The sequence below is a fragment of the Dermacentor albipictus genome, chromosome 6 (genome assembly GCF_038994185.2).
Source record: "Dermacentor albipictus isolate Rhodes 1998 colony chromosome 6, USDA_Dalb.pri_finalv2, whole genome shotgun sequence".
NCBI lineage: Eukaryota > Metazoa > Arthropoda > Arachnida > Ixodida > Ixodidae > Dermacentor > Dermacentor albipictus.
Genome location: NC_091826.1, coordinates 40,546,489 through 40,572,729, shown reverse-complemented (window position 1 = coordinate 40,572,729; position 26,241 = coordinate 40,546,489). Strand labels below are relative to the sequence as shown.

The window sequence follows — 26,241 nt, the reverse complement described above, 5'->3', positions numbered from 1 at the left end:
GGTGTGAAGCCCACAACTCCGAAACCGAGGTTTCGTCGCTCGCCTGTTCAACTCGCAGATTTATTTCCCTTGCTTTTTACATCTCGTCGCTGCACTGCTTTGTCTTCCACCTGTTGTTGTTTTGGTGTTGGTTCTAATACGCAGTTATTATAGTCGGGTTTTCTTGCACTTTACGCGTTTTGCATCCGGCTGCGTGCTCATAAATGATCGTATTCCACGCGAAAACACATTCCACTGGAGGCTTTTAATGCCTGTCACCAAAGAAAAAAAGGCCCGGTCACCCTGTCAGCCAAACACTTCTTTTTTTCTCGATCAGCCACACTCTTCGCTGGGAACTCTTTCACTAATATAGGTTGCAATAGTCTCGCTAGCAAACCGCTCAGTTAGATAAAAAAAGCAAAAAAGAACGAAGCGTAGGTGTCTCCTGCTCAATTTTATTTATTGGTTCCTTAAGGATTACCTTTAAGCTGTATGGTTATGTTAATCTGTGAGACAGCAATAGAAGTGCGAGTTTTTAGCCTGCTACTTTAAAGAGCGAGAATGAGGAGTTAACGAAAAAGAAATGTACACAGGAAGCGAAGTGGTACATTATGCGGTAATACTTGTGTGTATCAGGTCACAGCAGGGGTTCATTCCACTGCAATAGCCGTTGAGGGTTCTTCAATTTCGCTGCTCAAGTCTTTGGAAAAATCAGCATCATTGTCATAATCACGCTTTTGCCAGAATATATCGTAAACATAATATTATGTTAAAGGATACCCGGAATCTGTTCACGAGTTGGCGATGAATTTTCATCCTGCCGCCATGATAAGCGGATTCTTCGCATCAATATCGACGATCACGTGACCGCCAACCCCCTCCTCCGCCCACAAAGCAATCTTGCCAAATAAAGAAAGTATCTTACTAAACAAAGGTATTTTACACATTAAACTAGTTTCATTCCACTTTAGTTAGCGTCAACTCTCTGGATATCAACAGAATAGTTTAGCCCTCGCGGAAGTCAACGGCTGGAATGGTTCTACGTTTCTCTGGCATATGAGTAGACTCGGCGAGCACATTGCTGGGCACAATGCGGGCGATTACAAAAGCTCCTGCGCTGATGAAAACCGGCATCTCCTCCGACCACCGCAAGAGGTCCTTCCAAGCTTCCCGCTCGGCGCTTGTCCAGGAAGACATGTCGTAAGCGAAAATCTGCTTGTGCTTTTCCAGTAGTACATGAACCAGGTCGTGGAGGAAGATGACGTTGGTGTAAGGCTCGAAGCGGGATGCGTCGGGCCTGAGGACGAGACAATGAGATTGTAATGTTCCGAAACGTTGATAAAACTTGTGCGTAGAATTTCCCCTCAATCTTTATGTACGGCTCTTCGATACATGACGCAGGCTCCCTGTGAATTCGGCCCGAATAACAGACGTAAAGAATAAAACCAGCAGAAATGGGCCATTGCTTTGGACGCCGAGATGATTTAATGCGACAGCCGCATATTCTTGTAGTCGACAGCGCCATCTTTTGAACACCAACTTCTTTGAGCTACACACAACGGGGTCCTTAGCCGCTACATGTATAGTGTTGTGAGTTATGAAATACATGCACAGACACCAATTCTGAAATTTATCTTTCTGGCCAATCGATTAAGTGGCTCAAAGGCTCCCGCTTTTACCTTGTTCACGTTTTGCTCATCGTCCTGTGCCCATCTTTCGCCTTCCCCGTGTTTTCCCTCAATGAGCATAGGGCATTCTACTCTTGGGCATGCCACCGCTCAGTGAATTTCCGGCAAAAGCGGCCATATCCTAATTCAAATGAAATATTAGCATACGTTGAACGATCTTCAAAATGGCGTTACTGTGACCTAAAATGGACTTTTTGAGCTTTTTCACTCGTTGGGGAGGTTCTATCTTTCTATCTACATCTAGAATGATCATTATGATAAGATGGAAGTTGCTGCGGGCACCATAAATTAATTTCTGCCACGCTGAGTTCACAAATTCCTTCCGACATACCAAGGCACCATGAGCGACGGAATAAAGCTCTTCCTCGAAAATCTGGCCTATGCGGCTACGAGTTTAAACCGAACTACCAGGACCACACATAACATTCAGCATGCTCCCAATGAAGGATGAACGCATTGTGTTCAAAGCGATTTCTGAGCAAACAAATCGCCTAATAAAATAGACTAGGAAGTATGAACATTAAACAGCAGCATTGGGTTTTTTTTGTGTGTGTAGCTAACATAGGCGGCACCTTCGTGAATGCAAGTGATCCTTAAGCCCTCCAATGCGGTGTCTCTAATAGGCAGATGACTGCTTCCAAATATGTATGCAACGTTAAACAATTATAAGCCTTGATTTTTGATCGCACCTGATAACTTTGTCGATGAGAGCGAGCCTGTCGCCCACAGCCTTCCACTTGTCGTCAGGGAGTTCGTGCAGGCCAACGTAGACGGGCATCTCTCCTGTTTCCAAAAAATAAGAAGAAAATTAGAAATAAGCCAACCGTGAACTACAGCGCCATCACTCTTTCTGTGTTTAGGATCCGCTATTTGCCGGTTTTCAGCCAGCCTGCATTACATGTCCCTAAACAGTGACATTTACCAGGGTGCAACTCGCCGTGTAATCGGTGAATCCTACATTGGCGACACTAAGATTAGAGAGCTTCACGATATGTGCGTCTACTTTTCTACAGTTACCGCTACCCCCTACAACGAGCCAGGTGGTGAAGCTGGCTATACTTCGTTTCATGCTTATCGAATGCAGCACTGTGGAAGTTACCCAAGAAGTGTGGTCAGAGAAGTCTCACTAAGAGTGCTTCGCGGTGCAGTTGTTTTTTGAACCGCGACGTTTACTGTAGAATAGCTTATTCATGAATTACAACCATAACTTGTGGACACGAGATTACGTCAAAATTTGTATCATTTGGGCACCCCGGCGCTAACCAGCACGTGACGTAGAATGTTTTGGTCGCGAACGCAAGTGGTGCGCCTGCACAAACTCGTCACACTGCGCGTTCAGTGACGAATAGGTACGCGTCCGGGACGCATTCCGTGTAATATTTACCTCATAATTTGGGACCCAAGAGTATGAAAGTTACTGGCACGTCGAATCACATGATGCATACCTATGTGCTACTTTCATCAGTGCGTCGCTATTTCTTGGTCGTGACTGCAAGAAGTTAGAGAAGCCTTCGCAGCGTTGCCAATGTATTAAACGGAGCATAAGCCTTAAGGGCACGTGCGACAGGTAGCACGTGCAAATGTGCTGTGTGAACGAGGTAGTAGTGGTGCGGTCTCTATAAATTGATGACGTACGAATGTATCGGAGCATCAGCGTGCAAATACGGCGAGTTGGCAAAACAGTGCGCATCAAGCTACATTAAGATTTATTTCGCACCTGCCATAACAGTTGTTGCGAGTAGTTTGAACTGTAATACGGTGTGTTTCTAGACGTGGCTGTGCAAAATGCCATGGAAGGCTGTCGAGCAAGGAAGCGGAAAGCTTGCGGGTTAGCTGCGACGAAATTTAACTTTGGCTTACTTGGTTATGCAAGTTTTACGTGAGCAGCTTGTGCTAGCGAATGAGTCTTGGCAAATCGGCAGTGCGGATAAATGTCTACAATTCGTATAGAATGTCTTAAACAACACAACAGGGCCTAAGCAAATGACGCGGGCACATCAAAGCTCACGAATATCACGTAAATTTCATCACATCGCATTCGATATCCCGGACGTCATGTCGAATAGGCGCACTCGTTTTCAACTGAGCATTGCGCCATTTCCAATGATTCGCATGACACCACTTTTTATTTTCTTTGGTGTCATAAAGGGCCACATTTGCTTACGTCTCATCATACATCGCTTCGTACTTCGCACTCAAGATTGCGTATAGAAGTTGCCATATATTTACACAAACTGAAAGTATCCTTTTGACAAGGTACGCAATTTTGTTGCATTTGCTTTCAAAGTACAGACCAAATAGACTTGCATATTTGTTGAGGTGTTTGCAACAATGCCGCGGTTCTCCCCAGTCGTCTTCTTCACCTTACTTCTGTGGCTAGTAGAGGAGTTCAATAGCCAAATATGCAGATCGCATAAAATGCGAGTATTATGACAAACAACTTTCGAACGTTGAATGTTTACCCAAAAGTTTATGATCTCTAACCAGTGTGAAATATTAAATTCGCATGCAATGTCCTTGAGAAAAAAAAAAGAAATAGTGGGAAAAAATTATGTATGGTTCCTTATTTCATTTTACTCAAGTAATGTCGTTCACAAATGGAGTTCGCAACTGAACAACTCGTAAAAGAGAAACTGTAAGGTCATTGTATTTGTCACACCCTGACAACAACAACAAAAAAATCTTAATGGGCCGGAAGAGCACGTCACCTGATATTGAAGTAGCACAGAGCAATGATGCCGTGTTGCACGTTGTTTTTGTGGATGCAACTATGCTGAGATTGTTCCAGTAAAATATTCTATTGCTTAAACATATCTAACGGATTCGTAGGCTACTTGAAGTGGAGGCATGCTGATCAATATACAGGAAGTTATTCGGAAGAGGTTGCCAAGCCCGTGCCTTCGCTCAGCATACGGCGCCTCTCCGCAGCAAACCTGGCTCCCCTGCAGCACGTCAGCTCTGTACAGTCGCCGCTTGCATCTGCCTTTCTGGCTCCAACCTCTAGTGAGCACTGTTACGTCTATTTGCACTCAAAACGACCATTGGACAACTTCGCATAGTCAGTCCTCATATCGAATACTTTTTCAGTAACAAAGTTCACTCGACTTGTATTCGAAAAGTCGAGGTTGTCACACACCGAGTTAAGAGGCATCTAATGCCCGCTGCAAATTCACCAGTTAAGTACGGCATACATAAAGATTTCTAAGAGAAAGGAAAAGTGGACACCACGTTCGTCATTTGGTAGACCACCCAATACGTAATGTAGAGGTTGTGGGTACGGGGTGCCACCTTTGCGGCGTTCTCTGCCACTTTGATTTCTCTTTTCTCGATGAAGAATATAAAGTTGGTCCCGGATTTACCACTCATTCATTAATTTTACACCAACGATTGAAATCCGTTCTTCTTCTTTACTTTTAAGTCTGTCTTGGCTTCATCAGGTCGTTCACGTTCATCACAATTACAACTGATAGACAAACCAATTTCTAATCAACTTTTCATGCAAACACAGTGTAGTACCAAATGTCCGACGAACAAGATACCTGCAATGCTCTTGAGTTGCTCAGTTTCAAGTTAGATATATTGCTGCCAAAAATTACAGTGAGTGAACACGAATAACTATAAACGCAGCAGCCACAGTCTGAAATGACTGCGTGAGCAAACCTTCAAGCGCCATCTCAGAAAAAGAATCCACGCATTCTTTTATGAGGGTTTTCCTTTCCTTTCAAGAATGTTGTCGGTTGAAATATTTTCTCAGATGAATGTTCGTCGCTTTTTTATGATGGAGAATTTCTCGCGATAATTTTTTTTCCTTAAATATCTCGTTCGCCATTTATCTTGACGCTAAAACGATGCTGCCTAATTGCAAATGATGATGTTAAACATTGCATTTTTACTCAAAGTAGAGCATAACAAAGCTTTCTAGAAGCAGTCCGATTCAACGACGAATAATTGCAAAAAGTTAATTCCTCAAAAGGCGCTGCGATTTCTCCTAAAGAGAGCGTTGGTTTTACACCGAAAAAAACATTGAAGCTTGCAGTACACGCCTTTAGTGGCGATGCACTCCAACAGCATGTGCTGCATAGTTCACGTTTCCTGCACTTATGACATTGATCATTTGAACCTACCTGGAACCACGCGAGCCGATGACGGGTGGTAAATGGGAAGCATTATTTGGACGGATCCGCGACTTACTTCGAACGGTGGGCCACGTATACATGCTTGAATTCGGAGCTACAGAGTAGCCAGAGTAAGCGAACCTCTGTTCTGCTAATAAAACATAGAATCTTAGCACACACCTGGCGCATGCAATGTGTCTGCAGCTTTCAGTAAAGCAAACAAGCTTCTTTATGAAAAGGTTTGCTTGATGTTTTTCTTTACTCGAAACACGCTCAGCCCTGTATTGGTAACAACCATTCACGCACGTACCTCCGCCCGGGCAAAGCCTGGATGCAGCGAAATCCACGATGCACGCCTCCCATCCGTGCAACTCGACGAACAAGACATTGTTCATGAATCGGTAGTGCGCTGCGCGATCGCTTGCAGGCCTCACCAGCACGTGCCCAGGGGTCAGGGCCCGGAGCTCAAACTCCAGCTCGGCCTCAGCGACCGCTAACGCTAGCGCCACCTGCTGGACCACGGATCGGAGCTGCATGGCGTTGCTGAATTGCCCGATCTGAGGAAGAACAAGATAGCACAGGGTAGTGGTCAAAACTGGGACTTAATCAGCTGCTGATCAGGGCAATATATGAGGAGCGTAAACTTTTATTTTCAAATCAACAAGATTTGAGTCTGGCGCCTTTTTAGTGGGTCTGGGCACCTGCCGTGGACGCGGTTCCGAGACCTTGTCTCGAAGCGGCTTCCTCGGCTCGCTGTACGGCCCAGAGTTGTGCTGTCAGCTATGAAAAACGCTGAATTTATGTGACAGAAATGATTTTGTTTACCTTGTAGTGACGGAGAAAAATTTAAAAAAAAGAACTGCCTAAAGCCTGAGTTCGCAGCTGAGCCGCCGTGGTTGCTCAGTGGCCACGGCGTTGCGTTGCTAAGCATGAGGTCGCGGGATCGAATCCCAGCCGCTATGACTGTGTTTCGATGGAGGCGAAATGCAAGAACGCCTCTGTACTGTGCATTAGGTACACGTTGAAGAAACCCAGGTGCTCCAAATTAATCCGGAGCCTCCCACTACGGTGTGCCCCATAATCATCTCGTGTTTTGGCAAGTAAAACCGCAGAATTATTTCAAGTTATGAAATTGATTCGTTATTGTTGCTACCTTGTGCCTAGCAATACAAGCACCACAACTATAGCGGTGAGCACGGTTGTCGGAAATGTGCTCCACGGGACAAGTGCGTCGGTTAATAATTCATGACTGATTGTAAAATCCGGCGTGATGACTGCTGCTCGCTTTCGTTCGAGAATGTATACCTCTATTCGCGTCGCTCCCGGAATTGGATTGCACCAGAATTTTGTGCTATTGAATCGGGGACAACATTTCAAAAATTCCAAATATATTATGCGCGCCTTAACGCTGAGCGTCAATCGATAACCACGACAGTGATGCCAAAAACGGTCGCTTTCAGAAAAGAAAACCGTGCGCGCTTGATAATATTGTGCATGTCTTCAACAAAATATTTTGTTAATGATTACGATAAGCATACAATGATGTAGCCATCTGCTACCATCGACAATACAATTTGTCTCACTTCAACGGAGCAACAAGCCTACGGAGTTCTCTGACACTCTTTACTACTACTGTTATCCGAGTTGAAAATTATAACCAGTGCTTGTAGGCTATACTAAAGTTTCTAAAATGAGTGAGCCAGCCAACCAACCACACTTTGCTTGCCTGCGTAGAAAACCGCACACTAAAGTATGTTCAATCGATCAACCATTTATTCCAATTTTTCGGTACGAGCAACTGATGACAGCGAGATAGAATCACTGTCAGACCGTTACTTGACGAACCTTATCGCCCATACCTTATTTGTAGAACCAAATTGAGCGTTAATCTGTAAGCATGACAGTTTTGTCAATGAAGACACTTGTCTTAGCCTATAATTTCTTTGGCTTCGAATGGTTAAATATAGAAGGCATATTTTACTTTTTTTGCAATCGGCTGATGTCCTTCGTTCCCAGTACGAAGATATAAAACTGAAGCAATCTGTGGTATAGCGTACATTTGTGACCAATCTACCATACAAGCATTTGTACTTATAAGGATGGGCTTTGATCTGGATGGCAGGTGATAATAATTTTATGGCGGAACTTACCGTAATATTGGAGAGCGGTTCACCAGCGTTTTCCATGCAGATGAGGGCGTAGGGTGAGTACAGCTTTCGTCCGTCTGAAAGTGTCATTTTAGTAAACAGTGAGAGTGTCCCAAGAACTTAATTTTGATGTAGGCGCGTACTGGAGAGATTTCGTTGAGAGACCTTCGTCCTGCGATGTACGTTATATATGATGATGAAGATAGTCGTGTTGGTGTCTCCAGTAAGGGTGGCAGGTATGATGGGACACTTAATATAATAATATGCACTTCATCTCAGCTGGTAAGTCTAACCCGGCTGTATTCTGGCTTCGTGGCATGATGACCATCGCTATGGAAACCTCACCTCAACACATTCAAGCTTCACGCTAAAAAGCCACGTCTGACACGAGAATTCCTTCTTTATGTCCAATATTCATTATAAGCATGTATTCGCAATAATATGACTAGAGAAATGACTGCGGCGGCAGAGATTAATCGCCTGGGAATCAAGTGCGTGAATCGATAGGATCGCCATGACGCATCGATAAGAGCTAGATTGTCTATCAGATGGTCCGCGCTTAAAAGTTAGCATTTGTCGGCCTACGTTGGACATAAATAGGTTCAGTTAACGAATACGAATTTAAAGTTAGCGCTAGTGTCTATTTGGTCTCGTCTCTGTCTCCTAGTTTGTCCTTAAAAGCTTACCGTCATTTTAGATTCACCTCACGCAAATCGGTAATGCATATTTGTCATATGGAGCTTCTGTATTGCCCGGCCGCGACAACTTTCTAATGCGTGTTGGAAGCAATAGTAGTCCAATGTGCAAACGTCAGTGTGCAGCACGAGCCCAGGCAGTGACAACTAATTTCGCAAATACATTCAGGCATCAGTGTGCAGAACTGAACACCTAAAGCCTAAATTAATCGTCTGCCTTGTACGGTGAATTTGCACCAGGCGCGAAATTAATTCTTTAAGCCAGTGAAGACACATGCTTCGTCTTTCGTTCCCGCCTCATTTGGGCAGTCAATAAGACGAGCCAAACGACAATTCAGTCTTTTGACTGAACAAATAGACTAGTTAGGACAAACTGCTTAGGGGACAAGGAGAACGTCATTTTTTTCCTTAAACAGAAAAATGACATACTGCAAGGAAAACAATCACAGCATGCTCACACTCTCTGAAATCTGCCGACCCTCTCCTCTTCAGGTAGCTGGTGCACGCACTTTCCAGCAGGACGGGATAGCTGTCCCAAACGCAACATGTCCTGTGAAAGATAGCCGGGAAAAAACGTAAAATGAATATTCTGGATGTAAAGCGTTTGCTTTATTTTGTTTCTTTTCTCGCAATGCATTTCGGTGTTACAGAAGTGAGTGGGTGAACAACGAGGGAGAAGTTCTAATAGATGATAACTTAGCTGTACAGACTTTTAGCGTGTGCGCTATTCCGGCAAACAGGGCTGGTTTGGGCAGGTTGCCGGATGGGCGGAGGCGTAAACGTGAGCAGCCGGAGCGGTGCAGCCGCCTGGTGGCGTAGAGCTCAACCAGACAAAAACAGAACTGAAACTGCAGTCACCTACTGTGATATGCTTCACTGCAGGTGCAAATTTTTCGGCAGGTGATTAATTGTAAACACGATCGCGCTGCTGTCGAAAATCTACACCAGTAGCTAAGCAGAATATGTAACTGGCTGCATATGTTTAGTTCAGCTTTGCGCCACCAGCTGGCGCCACTAACCTGGTCGTTCACGTTTTAGCCCACACTCAACCGGCAGACCTCCGCGCATGCCGGAATACTGGACCCACTACAATTCTCTAATGATTTGAACAAACAAGGGTCTCTCATAGAGATGCAGTCAGCTAAGGACACGCTATAGAACCACAACATAATCGCTTTAGACACGCGAAGCATTCTTTCAAAACTCTATTCTCATTCATGCGGAAAAAAAAACAAGAGTGGTTCACAGGAACGGATATTGGAGGCCAAATTTCATCGTTTTGAAATTTACATTTCCCTACAGCCGAGCATGTCCGTAATACGTCATCGATTGCAAGGTAAATTTTTGTGTGGTCGTTAATGTAAAGCACGATACTTTATCTAAACTCGCTGTTTGCAGTCTTCCCCTATATTGGAAAACAATTATTTGTTCGTTTATCAATTAGCAATCAAATGGAGGAACACACTCACAATTCGGAACATTGTGTAATACCTGTGTCACGCAGGCGAGGTTAATGTCATTAAAGGTTTGAGGCCTTAAGTTTCTTAATCTCATTTTATTTCGATCGCTGCTACACGCGCATACTTAATGACATTAAGCGGTGCCATGGCGATAGCTGCAGTGAAACGCTTAATTTGCTTGTCAATCGTAATATAATAAAGAACAGTTATCTAGGGAGCAGATGTTTAAGAAATGGCACGAGAAATGTTAATCGGCATATTGTATGTAGTTTACTTCAGAAATTTCATTGTTGCACCCAGCCGTAAACTGTTTGAAGCCAAAGCTAGCTCGACGGCCAATGCATAGCATAGCCAAATCATTGAAATTGTAAAAATAGCGCTCACATCTTCAAAGCTCTCAAGCAGCAATGCTGAAGAATTTGACCATGTGTTCCAGTTTGTCCTGGCCTATGTGCTTCTTCGAGCCAAACATCGTCGAGAAATTCGAAGGCTTCATTATGAGGCAAACGGCAAGGAGCAGCCGCTGTGCAATCGAACAGCTTCTCCTGGCTAACGCGCTCACGATTAGTGCTCTAGCCGTGCGTAGCAGCAAGATCGCCTGCTGATCTATACGAAAATGATGAGCTCCTTTTAAAGAAGTGAAGACTATATTAGTTGTTTTTATCTACATGTTTGCTTAATATCGTGAGAATATGATCGCTACGGCCATGGTGGGGACATGGTAAACGAGAGTACGCATTCGATGGTCAAGTGAGTTGTAATAATTTCAAGAACGCACTATGCCGCGAGAAAGAGCAATTTTTTAAAGTGAATAATATATTAATTGTTATTCACTAAGAATCTGTTTAGTCCCGCCAGAATGTAGAGACTCTGGAATAGAAAGTACGCATTTGATGGCCAAGTGAGTTACGAGAATGCACTATGTCGCGAATGGCATTAAACTTTAATGCCACTAAGCATGTCCATGTGGCACCTCGCGAATATCATTAATGTTTAAGGCATTAGCCAGTTAATGTTATTTTCTGTGCCCGTGTCGCAGAGGTATCAGTTAGTGCGTGGAAGCCAAGATGATATCGCCAACTGGCCGTCGCTTCTCCACATTACTTAGCCTTCCTAAGCCTGCTCGAATCGTATGGATAACACTTTAGGTAATAAAGAAAAGTTAATCTACTAATGCTGCTTAACTTCGTGGTCAGCGACCTTTAAATAATTTAATCATCAAGAGGAATATTACGTCGAGCTAGCGTGAACATCTGTAACGGCGAAGTATTCCACAGAAAGGTTTGTTATGGCGTAGAACGAGCAAAAGCAGAAGCCCGGAATCAACATAACCACAACATTTACGGTACCTCTCACCGTGACATCAGAAGTGTTGATGGCGGTTGCAGTAAAACTAGTGACTTGCATATCCATAAAAAATACACTACTTAGCTTAAAAGGTATGATGCACTAAAAGGCACACAAAATGTCATAAACATGCGAAAACGTCGTCGAATCCGTGACGTTACCGTGACGTCACAAGTGCCACGGCTCGGGAACGAAATTTGAAAGCCGGAAACGTGCTCTTCATTTCATATTCTCTAATAGTATCCCTAAAACGGAAAGACTTGTCGTTATTTTTCTAATTATTAGTATTACTGCACTCAAGCAATCTAAACAGTTTTCAAAACGCAACCTACCAAAATGAGTAGACGGTTTATTAGAACCTTGTACTGTACTTTCAATGCTAATTTCGCCCTGTGCACTTTGTCGTAAACTTACAGACGGAGCTGAGGGAAGCCTCTTGTTTGATTTTCTAGCCCTTCAGCCAACTTTGTGAGGAACCTGTAGGGATGAAGGGACATTAAGGAGCATAATTTAGTGGACAACCTAATCCGTGGCGAATTACATCAAACAAGTTCGGGTCCAGCAACTGAGTACAATTTTTCGAGCAATCAAAAAGAAACTACCTTTGTTTCAGCTAGCAGAGTGTTCGCTCTCACTTCTACGAGTAAAGTGTAGTTATGCAATTTTTCCTGTAGCGTAAATAGCACAAGGACGTAGAGGAACAAACAGACACACACATAGCGCCTGTGTGTGTCTGTTTTCTCCTCTACGTCGTTATGCTATTTTCGCTACATGAAAGAACCTCAATAAGTTACACCAACAAGGTCAAATATCAACACTGATGTAGTTATGCGACTCGGCGCACTCGAAAAGCGTATAAAAGTGCAAGCCTGCACTACATAAGGACAAGTTAATTTGTCGTTATATGCATGCGTGTGTGGTCTAATCAAGCCTCGAGCTTCTTCACTAGAAAAATAAGTCATACAATCCTTGTAATATTATTGCTATTGCAATTATATGGACATTCCAGTCGCATTTTTGCCGTTGCCGTCGCCGTGGCGTTCCGTATAGTGTGCAATGGCAATAACACCGCGACCACACGCTTTATGATGTACGTGCGAATGAAAGTACGCGAGGGGAACTGACAATCGCGGCTTAGGGCACATTCACACCGGCGACTTGTGGAGGTCGCGCGACCATTTGCGACTCGCAATCGAAAAGCGACCGAACGCGACTGATGTTCACACCGGCAAGCCCAGCTGAGCGCGACCCGCAAGTCGCAATCCCGGAGATTATCGTTCTCAGCGAGAACTCTCGGAATCTACGCGCAATTTGAACGCGACGCCGGAGGAGGCCGGATGTAGACACACGAAAGATCACTTCCGGTGCGCCGCTGATTGGTTTATCAGTTTTGCGACCACGGTCGCGCGACTGAAAAATCGCGCAGAGAGCGACTGGCCCAAAATGGTCGCTTTTCAAGAAAGGCGACCGTTTGCGACCGTTTGCGACTGGTCGCTTTACGACCAACTTGGTCGCGCGACCACTGTCAGTCGCCGGTGTGAATGTGCCCTTAAGCGGGGAGGCAGCGTGGGTGGCAGGGGCGGCTTCTACTCTACCAGGAACTGCGTACTTCACGCATGCCGTACCTTGAAAGCGATCTGCAGACGGCTTATATGTTCGTGCGTGCTATGTTCTCGCCGATAATTTCTTTTTGAAGCATAGCGCGTAGGCCACGTCGCCAGCTGCTGCAGCTGCCGCGCTATCTGGCGCCAGCGTTATGAAAGCGAATGTCAGCGGTCATCGAGCGTGATTTGTGCGAGTTAGCCTGTTCGCGCTGACACCATGCTAGTTAATTTAGTGTGTAAACAAATGTTTCTAATCTTATACTACTGATAAACCTACTAACGTTGTTTCGTATTGCTGTATGCTAATTTCCTTTCGCAATCGATGCTTCGCTTTTCGGGCGAAACAGTGGCTTTTTTTTTTAAGTGAGCGGCAGCTTTTGCCGTGCGATCGAACCAAAAGAACGAACGAATCACACCATATCCCGTAAAGATAAGGAAACAAAGCGTCACCGTATAAAACAATGAAGTACGGAAACATGCTGGTTTTCAAGGTTATCTTTTCCTATCATTAGAAGCGTGATGCTTGGGTGATATTATGCGTTACAGTGGCCTTCCCGCGTTGATAATGCTTAGACAAACTGACTAGATGTTGACAACTTTGCATTTTATGCGTGATGGATTATTCTGGACGTGGAAAACATGAAAGAAAACACACTGGGAAGCCACATGCCAATATGTTTCCGTTTCTTTGTCTCGGGAGGTGTAGTGTCGTCGCCACCCAGACGGCTGTCACGTGTGAGCAGGTAAATCCCGAGGTTCTGGCGCTCGCTTCGCATTGCATGGCTCGTTTTGGTGGAGCTACTTTGGGCTGCACAAGCATTACCAGTACGGAAAATAACGGAGGTGCAATTTGAGGAAGTCATTTTTTTTTTTCTTGTGGGTTTTACGTGCCAAAACCACTTTATGATTATGAGACACGCCGTAGTGGAGGACTCCGGAAATTTGGACCGCCTGTGGTTCTTTAAGGTGCGCCTAAATCTAAGTACACGAGTGTTTTCGCATTTCACCCCCATCGAAATTCGGCCTCCGTGGCCGGGATTCGATCCCGCGACCTTGTGCTCAGCAGCCTAACACCATAGCCACTGAGCAACCACGGCGGGGGAGTAAGTTATTTTACTATATCAGTATTCTTATGGGGAGAGGCGGGTGTAGGGAGCTGGAGGTTTGCTACTTGCGTTTAACGCAAAAGAAAAAAAAATGTCCAATCGGAAATGGCACATCAATGTTAGTTTATGCAAAAGCCCGGAGCGGGAAAATTATACAGCGACTCACCAGCCAATCCTGACCTCGTTGATAAGGCACCGCATGTATTTCCTGATGCGCGCACAGTCGTATACCTTGAACACCATGGTGTCCCCGCGCACCGTGGACGCGACGAAGATGTCCGCGTACTCACTCTCGTGTAGCTTCACGCACGTGTCCACGCAACTGCAACGTTTAACCAGCGTGTTTACTCGCACACGAGCATCACTCCTTTCCTTGTCAATCGTGACCACAGTGGTCGAGTGTGGCCAGCTTCCGAAAAAAAAAAGCTCCCCATCCCAGGACAATAAACTGTACTATTCTATTGGAAAACTAAATGCTGTGCATTTACGATATGTCATTATCTCTGTGTTCGTTTAGCGTTCTTTCTCTAATCCACTGACACGCCTCCCTGCTGACGCACTCGTTTCATAACGACGTTAAGTTGCTTATAGAGTTGAAATATTTGCCAGAATCTAGTGCATCGGCGTTTTATTCGCTGATATTGGTTTAGTGTCAATTTAGTTACCACTGCAGAACGGCCGCTAAACTGAAGTTTTCGGGTCACTCGTACGTCTAAGTACTTCCAATGCTACGCAGACTCACAGTTCCTTCAGGACGGCGGAAAATGATAAGGGTTCCGGCTGCCTGCAGGCCTCGAGTAGCTGGCCGAATAAGTTATGAGGTCGCAGCTGCTGCGACGGCAGAGGAGTACTCGTGGCGAAAGGATCGACCGCGGCGGCCACAGAGAGCCACTCCTTTTGGGCTGCATTGCCCGATGAGCAGATGCTCGCGGCTTCGGATGACCGCTCGGACTTCGGTAGATCCATGTAGGCCGTCTCTTCCGAGAGGCCACTGTTGTTCACGTCGGAGCGGTCTGCGCATATCGGGTGAGGCGCAAAAGGTAATTCGAGTATTTATGCCCCCTCCCCCCCCCCCAACCACCTGCCGCGCTCTCTCAATTGATTTAGCATACGCTGCGGAACAAGAGCTCGCTGGTTTGACCCCGGCGCTCGGAAGCATTTCGTTGGGGGGCGGAACACAAAATACGCTCGTGAACCATGCATTCATTGCCGCCCCCCACTCCCCCCCGCCTTACTGCGTGCCTCACTTTACGTAAACTTATGGGGTGCAAATTCAGTTAAAGAGCAGCTTCGGTGCAAGTCAAAGTTCGAGACCCATCGGTACCGCTAAAAGCAATTTGATTAAGTTAGGAGTTAGTTTTATGATTGTATTTCTGAATTGCTTTGTATTGGCTTTCATCACGTGATCATCTTTGTGTTTTGTTATATCGTGTCTCCTTTCCACGTCTACCTAAACGGTTGTTTTCAAAAACCTGTACTACAATTGGTAGTTCCCGCACGTTCTTGCTCTTGTTCCGTCTGCCATTCTTCATTTCGACCAACATTGTGCAACGCAATTTAACTGAACCTAAAAACAAGTCACATCTATCATCTTTGTGACCTTCATAGGTTCCTGGCTTTTACGTGCGGAAATTCAACGTGTCGTCATCGTGTACCATATGGGGAGCATCGACATCAATGGCAGTTGGCAGTCGTCATATGGGATGAAAGCTACTGTCGTCTGGCCGCTTTTATGCATTTGTCGTTGAATTTTTTTTAGACGGAAGCCAAGGTGGTGGTGCAGATTCGAGAACATGACACAATCATCCGATATCGCTACTATATGCTGATGAGCGACGGGCTCTCCTCAAGTGACATTGCAAACAATAAAAGTGGCCACTCGAGCCGTTGCACGGCCGCGCTGGATGTTCCCCGATTCCGGTAGGTGGCGCTACTTTCCCGATGAGGTGGTTGCAGCCACTTCGTCGCTAGCTGAAGGGCTAGCTATGACTGCAGCTATGGCTATGGCTACGCCCATAGCTAGCAGCTTGACAAGCGGCACGAACTTGCACGTGCTAAACCCCTGCAGAGCTTGTCGCCGGGCACGCTACGTTGTTTCCCTGTAAAAAAGCCCGGGGGTCGTTGTTGCGTTGTTCTGCCTGCGTCTGACACTACTGTATCGTCACCGTCTCATGGTAAGGCCGCAAGCAGTTCTTTTGCAAGTTTGTAAAGGCTTACTTCACATTTCATTGTGTCACTGTTAGCCTCATGAACGAGTGATGGAGTGCTCATGGTGCTTTTGAAGCCATTAAGAGCTGCTGCCCGTTTGTAACGTTGAATTTAATTTTGCATTCGTTTTTTCTATCGTGCGTCACAGTGGGTGGTGATGACAGTGATAACGTGGCCGCATCCGAGCTGCGAGGCACATTCGAAACAGTGACGCAGCTCGAACAGAAATTAATATAAAATTGTTCGTTAAGAAGTGCAGCCTATCAACACATGCCTTTCAGTGAAGATAGCTTTATGTTGATTTATTCAAGAAGGTGAGTGCAACGAAGCATTTTGAAGTACCAGGTTTTCAAAAGAACTGTTGCTAAAGTGATGCGCGTGCAATATTTGGAGTATGGCAATAATGCGCGCGTTTCACCATCTGTACCAAGCTATGTCCGCTCGAACATTGTTCGCTGTGCTGAATTGGGCGGAGGATTCGTGATTGCATGTTCTAATCCTGTATGGAGTCCTTACCACAGAAAGGTGCTTCTTTCGTAAGATCTATAACAGTGCTTCTTTGACAGTCACTCTTTTTGATGACATGCTTTAATACCAGAGGCCGTCGCTGCTCCAGATGCAGAAAAATACGCTTGACACGAAGGAGGATCTACATTCACAACTTTGAAAGCTGCAGCATTGTTTACCTTTTGCGACTGTCATTCTACGTATTGGAGGAATCTACACTATTCCTCTCTCAAAATACACTCCACAGCCAAAAGAAATCATCCATATTCATGGGCAAATTTCGAAGTATCAGAACACGATTGCAAGGTTTCGAAGACAGCAAGTGAAGACCCAAAGCACACTCGAAGTGCCCAATTGGTTGTGATGCTAATATGTAGCAGCTGTTTGGCGAGGGACCCAATGGATTGCACATCAGAAACGATGATGTTGGTGCGTTCCCAATTCTTCATGCAACAGGACCCGGACGGGCTTCACGGCTAGCCTTTCTTTTTCCCTGTCAACTGTCCCAAATGATACGCCCGGTTAACGTACAGTAGCCTTCAACTACTTATCTCATGCCCAGCATCAGAATGGTTATAAACTTGCAATTTCACTTTGTCCGCAACCACACGGATAATCTTGTTACCTTAATTTATCCTCCTTCGAAGAAGTAATTACAAGAAACAGCGCCGAGAAGTTCCCATTCCGAGTAAACTAACTGGTGGTTTGTGATCGCAGTTTTTTTTCGTGATCTAAATACTTGTAACACATCTTTTGTTTCTTTTTATGCCTGCGTAAATGTTTATTGCCATTACGCCATTTAGTTGCGAGTGTTCTCCATAGATTGCATTTTCCAGTTTCTTCCTGTTTTGACGTGTCTGCCACTTATCTCACATGTTTGCCGTAAAAAAATATTCTCAGCTATTTTCGGTTTCTTGGCTGTCGATGAAGATGAATGATATTGAAGGAACGGGACGCATCATTTATTTCCGATACTACTTTTCCTGTGAATTATTAGAAGTACAAATCACCAACAATTATGTTCCAGATGCTCAGTTACAATTGGCAGGATTGTTGAGATAATTACTGCAGTTTGAAACGTAACGAATACGAGTTTAAATAAAACTAAGATAAAATGAATAAAAAATTTCGTGCACACGTCACCGAAACATATAACCAAGTCGGTGACCAATAAATAGTACACGATTGGAATGAAAAAGGAACTGCCTAACGCTTACCATCATCACAAACTCCAGAGCGTCGCTTCTCACCGTTGCTGCCTTCGTGGTCGGAAGAGTCGTCGGACGACTCCAGTAAGGGCTGGTCTTCATCGCCGTAGTCTAAGAGTTCTGTAATTTCCTCGGCGTTGTCTTTACTCCTCCATTGCGGAGAAGTAGTGTGGTAGCACAGGTCTTCCGCAACGTTTCCCCCAACTTCGCTGCCGTCTCTTCGATTAGCAGCAGCTTTGTCGCTGGCTGAAAAATTGCGGGACCTGTCCCTCGAACGCAGCCCTTCCTGTCCAGCTCTAAAACCACGTTCGTCGGCTTCACTAAGCCTCGCAGCAAAGCACTCGCGCTTGTAAGGCTGGTCACCTTGCAGATGGCGCTGCGTGACGGCCAGGGGCCACTCCTGGATCTTGTCAGCAGCAGTCGGCTCCTGCTCGGTGAAACTGTTGTGGATCGCTGCATTGAGAACAGGGGGGGGGGGGGGGGGCACTCCGACTTAAGGTTTCAAACGTGGTACAACGCGTACCTGATACCAACGTGTCTCTGAAGGAGAGTTGCGGTGCGTTTAAAAAATTAAGAAAGAACGTGACATTTGCATATGCACTGATTTGCACCCTTAAGGGCGCTTTCTGTCTATAAATCACACCGTCACTTCCGTAAAGAGTGTGGTGATGTGAGTTGTAGGTTAGGGGAGGTGGGCTGAATACCGAACAGTAGACTTCGAATCAATTTCGAACGGAATATCGAATGAAATTAAGAAAAAAATCCGCGGGTACCTAAGCACTTTTTCTGAGTTGTGATTGTGAAAGGAATAATGTCCAATAGAACGCCGATGAGCGGTCATTTGACTTATGAACTCCTCTCGGGCATGCGAGCACCTTGCGACTCTTGGCGACTTTTCATTTCGCCTTACGGAGGCGCGGTTACAACGCAGGCGAGAGCTTCGGGTTAAAGGTACGCACGGATTAGAAAGGTTCGCGAGGGCGAGGGTGACGTGGGTCGCGGTGAGGCCCTATATCCTCGCGCAGCACATGGCGCGCTACTCCTGCAGCAGGTGTTCCCTTTCCCTCTCTCTGCTCTGTCGAGGCGTGGTCGTGACGTGGCGTCGCAGCCAATATGAATATGAAGTGTGGTTTCGGTGCTGCAGATGACGGCTTTTTTGTTCAATGAGCCATTGGATGCTTTCGAATCTAAAAAAATCTCATTAGTGAATAGAACATCCAATATTGGGAACTGTTTCACCAATTTTTTTGTTTATAAATTTTGGGCAAGAAAGTGCGGCTATGCACCTGCTCCGGAGCCTCCTATCATTGCATTGCATAGGAAAATAGCAAGCTATCAGTACCTTAGGGAATTAGAAATCCAGATATGCAGCATGGTCTGCTGTTAATAAAGGCAACATCAAATTAGTGTACCAGCATAGCAGACAGCTCAGTTCATGCATATGAAGGTTTGGAAAGTGCTTTTTTTTCATCAATACAACTTCTTATAAACTCAAGTGCTTTTCTTTCCCTCTGAAACTAATGAATTAGTGACATCTTCTTGTGCTGACTACCAAAGAAGTTCTCAAACTTGTACCTGTGTTTTGCTGCAATCCTTTATTTATTGCATAGAAAGTGTTGCTTTCCAGTTTTTTTCTACAATATACAGAAGCGCTATCCCAACATTACGGCAGATGGGTTACCGCAAGGCCAATCTAGAGGATACACGAAACGACCACGCACCACGTAACTCGATCACTGCTTCTCTCGTAGCCGGCGCCGACGGCTACGAGAAACTAAGTTCCGGCAATATCAAACCGGCTAGTATTACTTTGAGAAGTGACTTGGTAAACCACTAAAGATGCAGTGACGAAATACAAGTGGGGAAGCAACTTTGAAGTTCCTGCCATAAATCACCATGATTTCATGGATTTTCACAGCGTCTCCTCTTCTCTAGTTAATTGTTTGTCAGTAAAGATGAAGCACACTCCGTGATAAAAGTGTCAAAGATTGCACTTAGCAAGTTTTGATGGCTCTAACTGCACCACAAACGCCCGCGTACTAGAAGATACTTTCAAATTTGTGAAGTCACATTAAGCTGCAGGCGCTTGTGTTTCATCGCGCAATTCAAGAAGTTTAATGTTTCGTGTATAATTATTTCTTCTGGGGCAACAAACTCATTGCCGCCAAATGAACAAAAAAAATGAAGCTTAGAAAGACGACTATCAATCTAAGCTGACGGAACCTTTCACTTTGGTGTCCGTTTAATTAAGCTCCTTTGCATACCTTGTTCTAGGCTTCTCAGCCACCCGTCGCCGAACAGGTCATGCAGGGTCAAGCTGCTGCGACATGACGCATCGGAAGTAAAGGATGTTTTCGACGACGGTCTTCTTCGCTTGCGACGACAGCAACTGTGAATGCAGAAGAGATAAGGAATGATTGCGTGGGGGCGTGGGTTAAAGAAAAAAATACCAAAATAATTTGGTATTTTTAATACCAAATTATTTTAATACCAAAAAGAAACAAGTGGCAAACCTTCCTATAATGTTAAGGAACGCGGAAACGGCCACCCATAACCACAGAATAAAGAAAACATGTTAAACGCCGTTTTTTTTTCATTCGATTTATTTGGTTTCTTTTTAAGCACACACTATTTCTAGTTTTGGTAAAACCACCCTGTAATCTCGCTTCTGCTAATAAAAAAAAAATGTCGCATAAAACGGCAGAAATAATCAAGGACTTCACTATGATAGTTGTACTTAAGCACTTCGAGGTGTTCGATTTAAGATCCATGCTCCTTGAGCGTACTGTGACCCAAGATTGCGCTTACGAGTGGCGCAACGCACGCTATAGAATCGCTACCAAGCTACGTTAGGGTGTCGATACCATCTCGACCGGGCGAGGTGGGTCTTCACCGTAAGAATAGGGAAACGACGACGAAGCTGGCCATCGTTAGGATAAAAAAAAAAGTAGAGAAGGGTGTATTCACTTCACTGGTACGTGGCTGTGACTTCCCAGTCTCGAGCGGTTCTGATTAGCGCGGTGGCCAGGATGGCCTTAAATTACACCTTGCGGTCTTATCGTCACTGTCTTCTTCGGAACCTGCGGAAGTATTGATGCTTTCGTCAGGTTCTGCCGTCGACGACCTCCTCTCCTTCGGCTTTTCTTTTCGTCATTCCCTTTGCGTCTGCTCGAGGAATAATAGGGGTGACGTTGTTTCGGAAAAGAGGGCAATTATGTCGGCATAAGGACGCCCGCTTGAACGCTTCTCACACTCGACCGGTCGATGTCCAGGCTTATCATAACACACTTTTATGGGAAGAGGCAAATCATGTTATCATGGGAACGTATGCCTGAATTTCTCTCACATCTGACAGATTGATCATAACCGTGCGTACAGACCCTAGTTACGCCTCATACAATACCGCCATAGCAGGCCCAACTTTTAAGGTGGGGACACAGCGTCCACTGGCACCATTTTGGTTTCACCTCTACAACGCCGCCTTGGAGCCTGTAGGAAAGCCTTTGCGATTTTGTCGACATCGTCCACATTTGCCCCGGGAAAAGTATGTCACCAGTTGAAATTTGTTCAAAGAAAGTATTCGGCTTCTTAATATATACGCAACAAAGTTTCAAGCGAAAATTCGACATTCAAGAGGACGATTTATTCAGACACTCATCTAAGTCCATGTGAATGGAGAAAGGTTTCATCTCGGAAGCGACAGCACCAATTTTGAAGGTTTCTCGCACGTCAAACTCTAGAGGCCATATCGAATATGTATGCGCACATACAGTTACATGCACAAACATGCATGAACATGCACCCACACGTGAACAAATACACACACATACTTGTATACACGCACACATGGATGCACAAATATAAACACGCGCATGCACAAACGCTGACATGCACCTTAATAGCACGCGCGCACACCAACAAATGTGCAAACGCACTCACAAAAACAAGCCTGCACAAAGACCCGCATGCACACACACAAAAACACTTTCATAAACACATACACGCACACACAGAGGCGCACATATAAAAAAGGCGCACATTCAAATAGGCACACATGCATGCACATACAGAGAGAGACAAGGATAGCCCGGAGCATGGCTACGAAAGGCATCCGGCAGGCAGCCATGGCAGTACATGACCACGCCAGAAGAAACCAGTCAGGCTCTGGCGCTTTCGAATGGCGGCAAGGACTGGGTAACTGGATGAAAGGGTGTCTCTACCCTGACCGGCATCGCTGTTATCGAGGTACACTCACGCCTGAAACGGTAGACGGGCAATGTGCTTAAGGTCCACCTCGCCGTCATCGCTGCCTTCTAACAAGCCATAAAAACTTCTGTAATAGGAGAAGAGGTGACTACTCTCTGTGAGAGAGATGCGACTTGCTAAACGTTTGCGGGGAACTGAGGAGATTTCTGAAGCGAGGGAACCTTCGCCGGCATTTACTAACCGTGGCGGCAGCGGCGGTGGCTGCTGCTGCTGCTGCATATGGTACTGTTACTGTTACCTGCAACTGCTGCTGCTGCTGCGGTTGCCACCGCCACCGCTTCCAATGCTGCTGCTGCTGCTTCATTAAACACATTATTATGGCGTGAGAATATACGGTATACAAATGACAATAAAAAACAGTATATGCACTGCACGTAGTTTTATAGCCTTTAAGTAACCACTCCACGTAGATTTCTATAGTTGCGTTGGATCTGCGGAAATTTTCTATACCTGATTCGTTTTTCCTCTTGGATTGTATATTTTTCGCTTACTTTTGCCTCATCTGGAATATCTTAACCTTATTCTCCGCTTGCACGATGCCGCCTTTACATTACACAATGCTCCAGCAAGTAACGAGCTATAGAATGAGAAGATGTAGAGTGGGATGTTTAAAATTATAACGGCGAAATGCTTATTTCAAGAATCGTGGGGCTTTGGCTCTGCTGTAGATAGGAGTAAAATGAGCAAACCTACGCTTCACCCTGCGATATCCTCTCAGAAGCAGGCACAAAGCTATATTCTCTCAATAAACTTTGCGTAGTGATTCTGTCTTTATTAAAGTTAGTAGCACACCTCTTCTTTGTAGTTTCATCTCGGCGGTTGCCTAATGCGACACCCTTTTTCCTCGTCTAGCAATCTCCTTCGGTATTTATGGCTAAGAGAGCCAAAAAATCAAGCAAAAGAAAAATAACTAGACAGTTAAGATTGTCGCTTAACCACGAATATCTACAATCTACTCCACTTTTCTACCCTTTTGACTTCCGTAAACCTTCGACGGGCCGCCCGTGAAACAATAAATGGGGAAGCAATAGATAATATCACTCGCTGACCTCTTGTAGATGACGCCGAGCACCAGCGCTATTATGATGATGAGCAACTCCGCAGGGATGCTGTCGCGTGCAACACGGGCCACCTGGAGAGCCTGCTTTACGCTCTGGTAGCGCTGTGTGTCGACTCGTTCGATGACCGCGTGAACGTCGTCGAGGACTGGACGCGCTGCGGAGAACAGGCAAGAGAGAAATCTTCTGCGTGGCTGGAGCTGAAAGGAACGCCACCTTCAAATGCACTGGCGGAGATTCTTCAGTGTGGCAATCACTGCTCGCCTTCCTGAAAGTGTACTGAATGGTTTTTGTGACAAACAGTTTTTAAGGCGAAAGCCTTTCTAGGCTCACGGCGATGTTTGTGTCGGCAGACCTGACCACCCAAGTGTTCGCCGAAGCGTCATCACGCAATATGATGACATTACACTATGAAAAATGATTGATAGTGACAGTTAGTGAATGCTAACGTTAGAATATATCAGTAGAGGTTAATAATTAGTAGTAATGACTAATAATAACTATTAATGCCTTGTAATGATTACTAATGACTACAAACTACCAATATTTCGAACGATGAATTGTAACGACATTTGACTGGAAATGACTAAACATGCTTAGTAAAGACCAGTAATGACTAATAATGTGTAGCAAGTATGTGACACCCCCTCGGGCATAATCTTGGTTCGCTCGCCAAGCTCGGTGGCCTGCTAAAGCTCGGCAGGCAACATTGGTCACCGCACCACAATAAACACCGACGAGCATGGCTGCTCGCCGGTCAGTCATCGTTCAGCACCACGACGCTGCGGAGAGTCCGTCTATCGGAGGGTGCCACAAGCCCTCCCTTGTTCACGACCCGGGGTGGATCGTGACACTAGCGACGAGGATGGGATATTTGTGACATAATGACTGAAATGACTTGTAATGACTACTGATGACTATGATATGACCAACACGTCTAACGATAGCTTGTAATCACCTCGATTGATTACAAATGACTAAAATGCTTAGTAGTGAGAAGTAATGACTGGTAATGAGTGAAATAACTTGCAATGACTAGTAATGACTACGAATTGACCAGTATGACTCACGACAACTTGTAGTGACTACAATTCATTAGAAATGACTAAAAATGCTTAGTAATGACCACTAATGACTTAAATTACTTGTAATAACTATGATATGACCAACGTGTCTAACGACGGCTTGTAATGACCCCGGTTGATTACAAAAGACTAAAGACGCCTAGTAGTGAGCAGTGACGACGAGAAAGAGCAGAACGATAGGAGGAAGAGTAGGCGCCGTTCACCTCGTACCAGATCTTAAGAGACCCTTTAACTATTTCGATACGCTTATCAATACCATCTCGGCCGTCAAACGACATACCAACCACTGAGGCACTGGGTACGTCGAAATCACAAAGTTGGACCAAGGTATAATAAGATTAGTTTAAGTGAGATTAGCGTATATGTTATGTTAGCGTGGGTTGGGATAGTAAATATGGTGTGCTGGAAACTTATTCCCTGTGATAACGCATCTGATAACATACACCGAATGCAGGATGCGTGCGCACTGTTGCCTGGCTCCCGAGTGAGACTAGTAGTGCTGCAGGGGAGAGGTGGGGAGAGGAGGATGGCGACAAGATTAAATCATTGAGCAAGATTCGAAATATACTTCATGTCTCGGCCACGGTATCGATACCTTAAGTAGATGTCTTCGAAAACGACAAAAGCTTCATTGCAAACACATTGGAAGCCGTAGAGAGCAATGAAGGAAGTCTCACAGTGCTACGCTCATTTGCCCACGCACCTTACAATGACGAACCCGCACGCGCCCGTACGTTTACTTAATGCGTCCTAAGCGATGTCCAATCGAGACTTTCGTGGCAGCTTACGAGGATCGCGCTTGTGCACCAGCAGCGGTGGCGCGCCGTAGAAGTCGTCGTCGGAGCTCCGCTGACCGAGTCCCAAAGGCCACAGTGGCCAGTCCTGCTTGTAGAGGCCTAGGAAGACCACGCCCAATATCGTACTGGCAGCAATGAACCACAGAACCATGGCGGTGGGTGCGTACTGGTTCTTCGTCCCGTTAATTGTGAATGATGATGATGATTGCTTGATACTATGGCTCGTACCCACAGTGGGGGATTGGCGAAGAATTTTGAGCTTGAACTGTCACTTAATGTTTGAAGAATTGCGTATTCAATAAAAAAAGAACAAAAACAAACAAAAAAAGAGAACACTTAAAATTGATTAGTTTAGTTAGTTGTATGTAACCGCAAACGGCATCAAACACGTCCTTGTGGCTAAAACCCAGAACTGGCGCACCGAAAGTTAGTATCATTTCTGATCATATGATTAACCCTAATGTATCAAGCTGTATGTTTATAAGTCTTCCTCTTAATAATTTGTATCAGTGACCTAAAAAAATATTGATCTATTGATTCTCTTCTTTGGCAGTATGGACACATGGCCGATCGTCGCGTTCCAACAAGGCACACCCGTTTATTTTTATTGAGATAGCAATCCTATGGACACTCGATCCTGGCGAATTTCGGCTGCCGTCACTACGATGTTCCATCCAAGGTCGATAAGATCGCGTCTACGCGCCTCGCATTGTAGGCGGAAACGAAAGCTTGCGAGAGTGAGCCGAGAAGGATAGCGATTTCGTGGGGCGGTGTATTATCGCGCTCGCAAGGAAGGAGATCGGGAGCGACTTCTCCGTCTTCAAACGCGTGCAATAAGGTTAGTGGGGGGAGGGGGGGACGACGATGTTGCGGCGAGATATGCGTGCGCTAGGAGGAGGGGGGGGGGGGCAAGAAGCAAGGTACTTTACATCTCCACTTCTACTCCAGCTGCGGCGATTGAGCGTGGTCGC

General features: G+C 45.3%; 1 protein-coding gene across 1 annotated transcript; it reads right to left on the bottom strand.

Moving 5' to 3' along the window:
* Positions 1–420: 420 nt before the first annotated feature.
* On the bottom strand, positions 421–25,441 carry LOC139061000 (serine/threonine-protein kinase haspin-like). Its single transcript, XM_070540378.1, has 12 exons — positions 25,262–25,441; positions 23,380–23,545; positions 20,329–20,453; positions 18,074–18,517; positions 14,884–15,154; positions 14,308–14,463; positions 11,846–11,908; positions 9,083–9,174; positions 7,933–8,006; positions 6,093–6,339; positions 2,357–2,450; positions 421–1,276 (listed from the first exon to the last, which is right to left on the bottom strand). The coding sequence occupies exons 1-12, from the start codon at positions 25,419–25,421 to the stop codon at positions 985–987; spliced, it is 2,184 nt and encodes a 727-aa protein (XP_070396479.1). The 5' UTR covers positions 25,422–25,441; the 3' UTR covers positions 421–984.
* Positions 25,442–26,241: the final 800 nt, after the last annotated feature.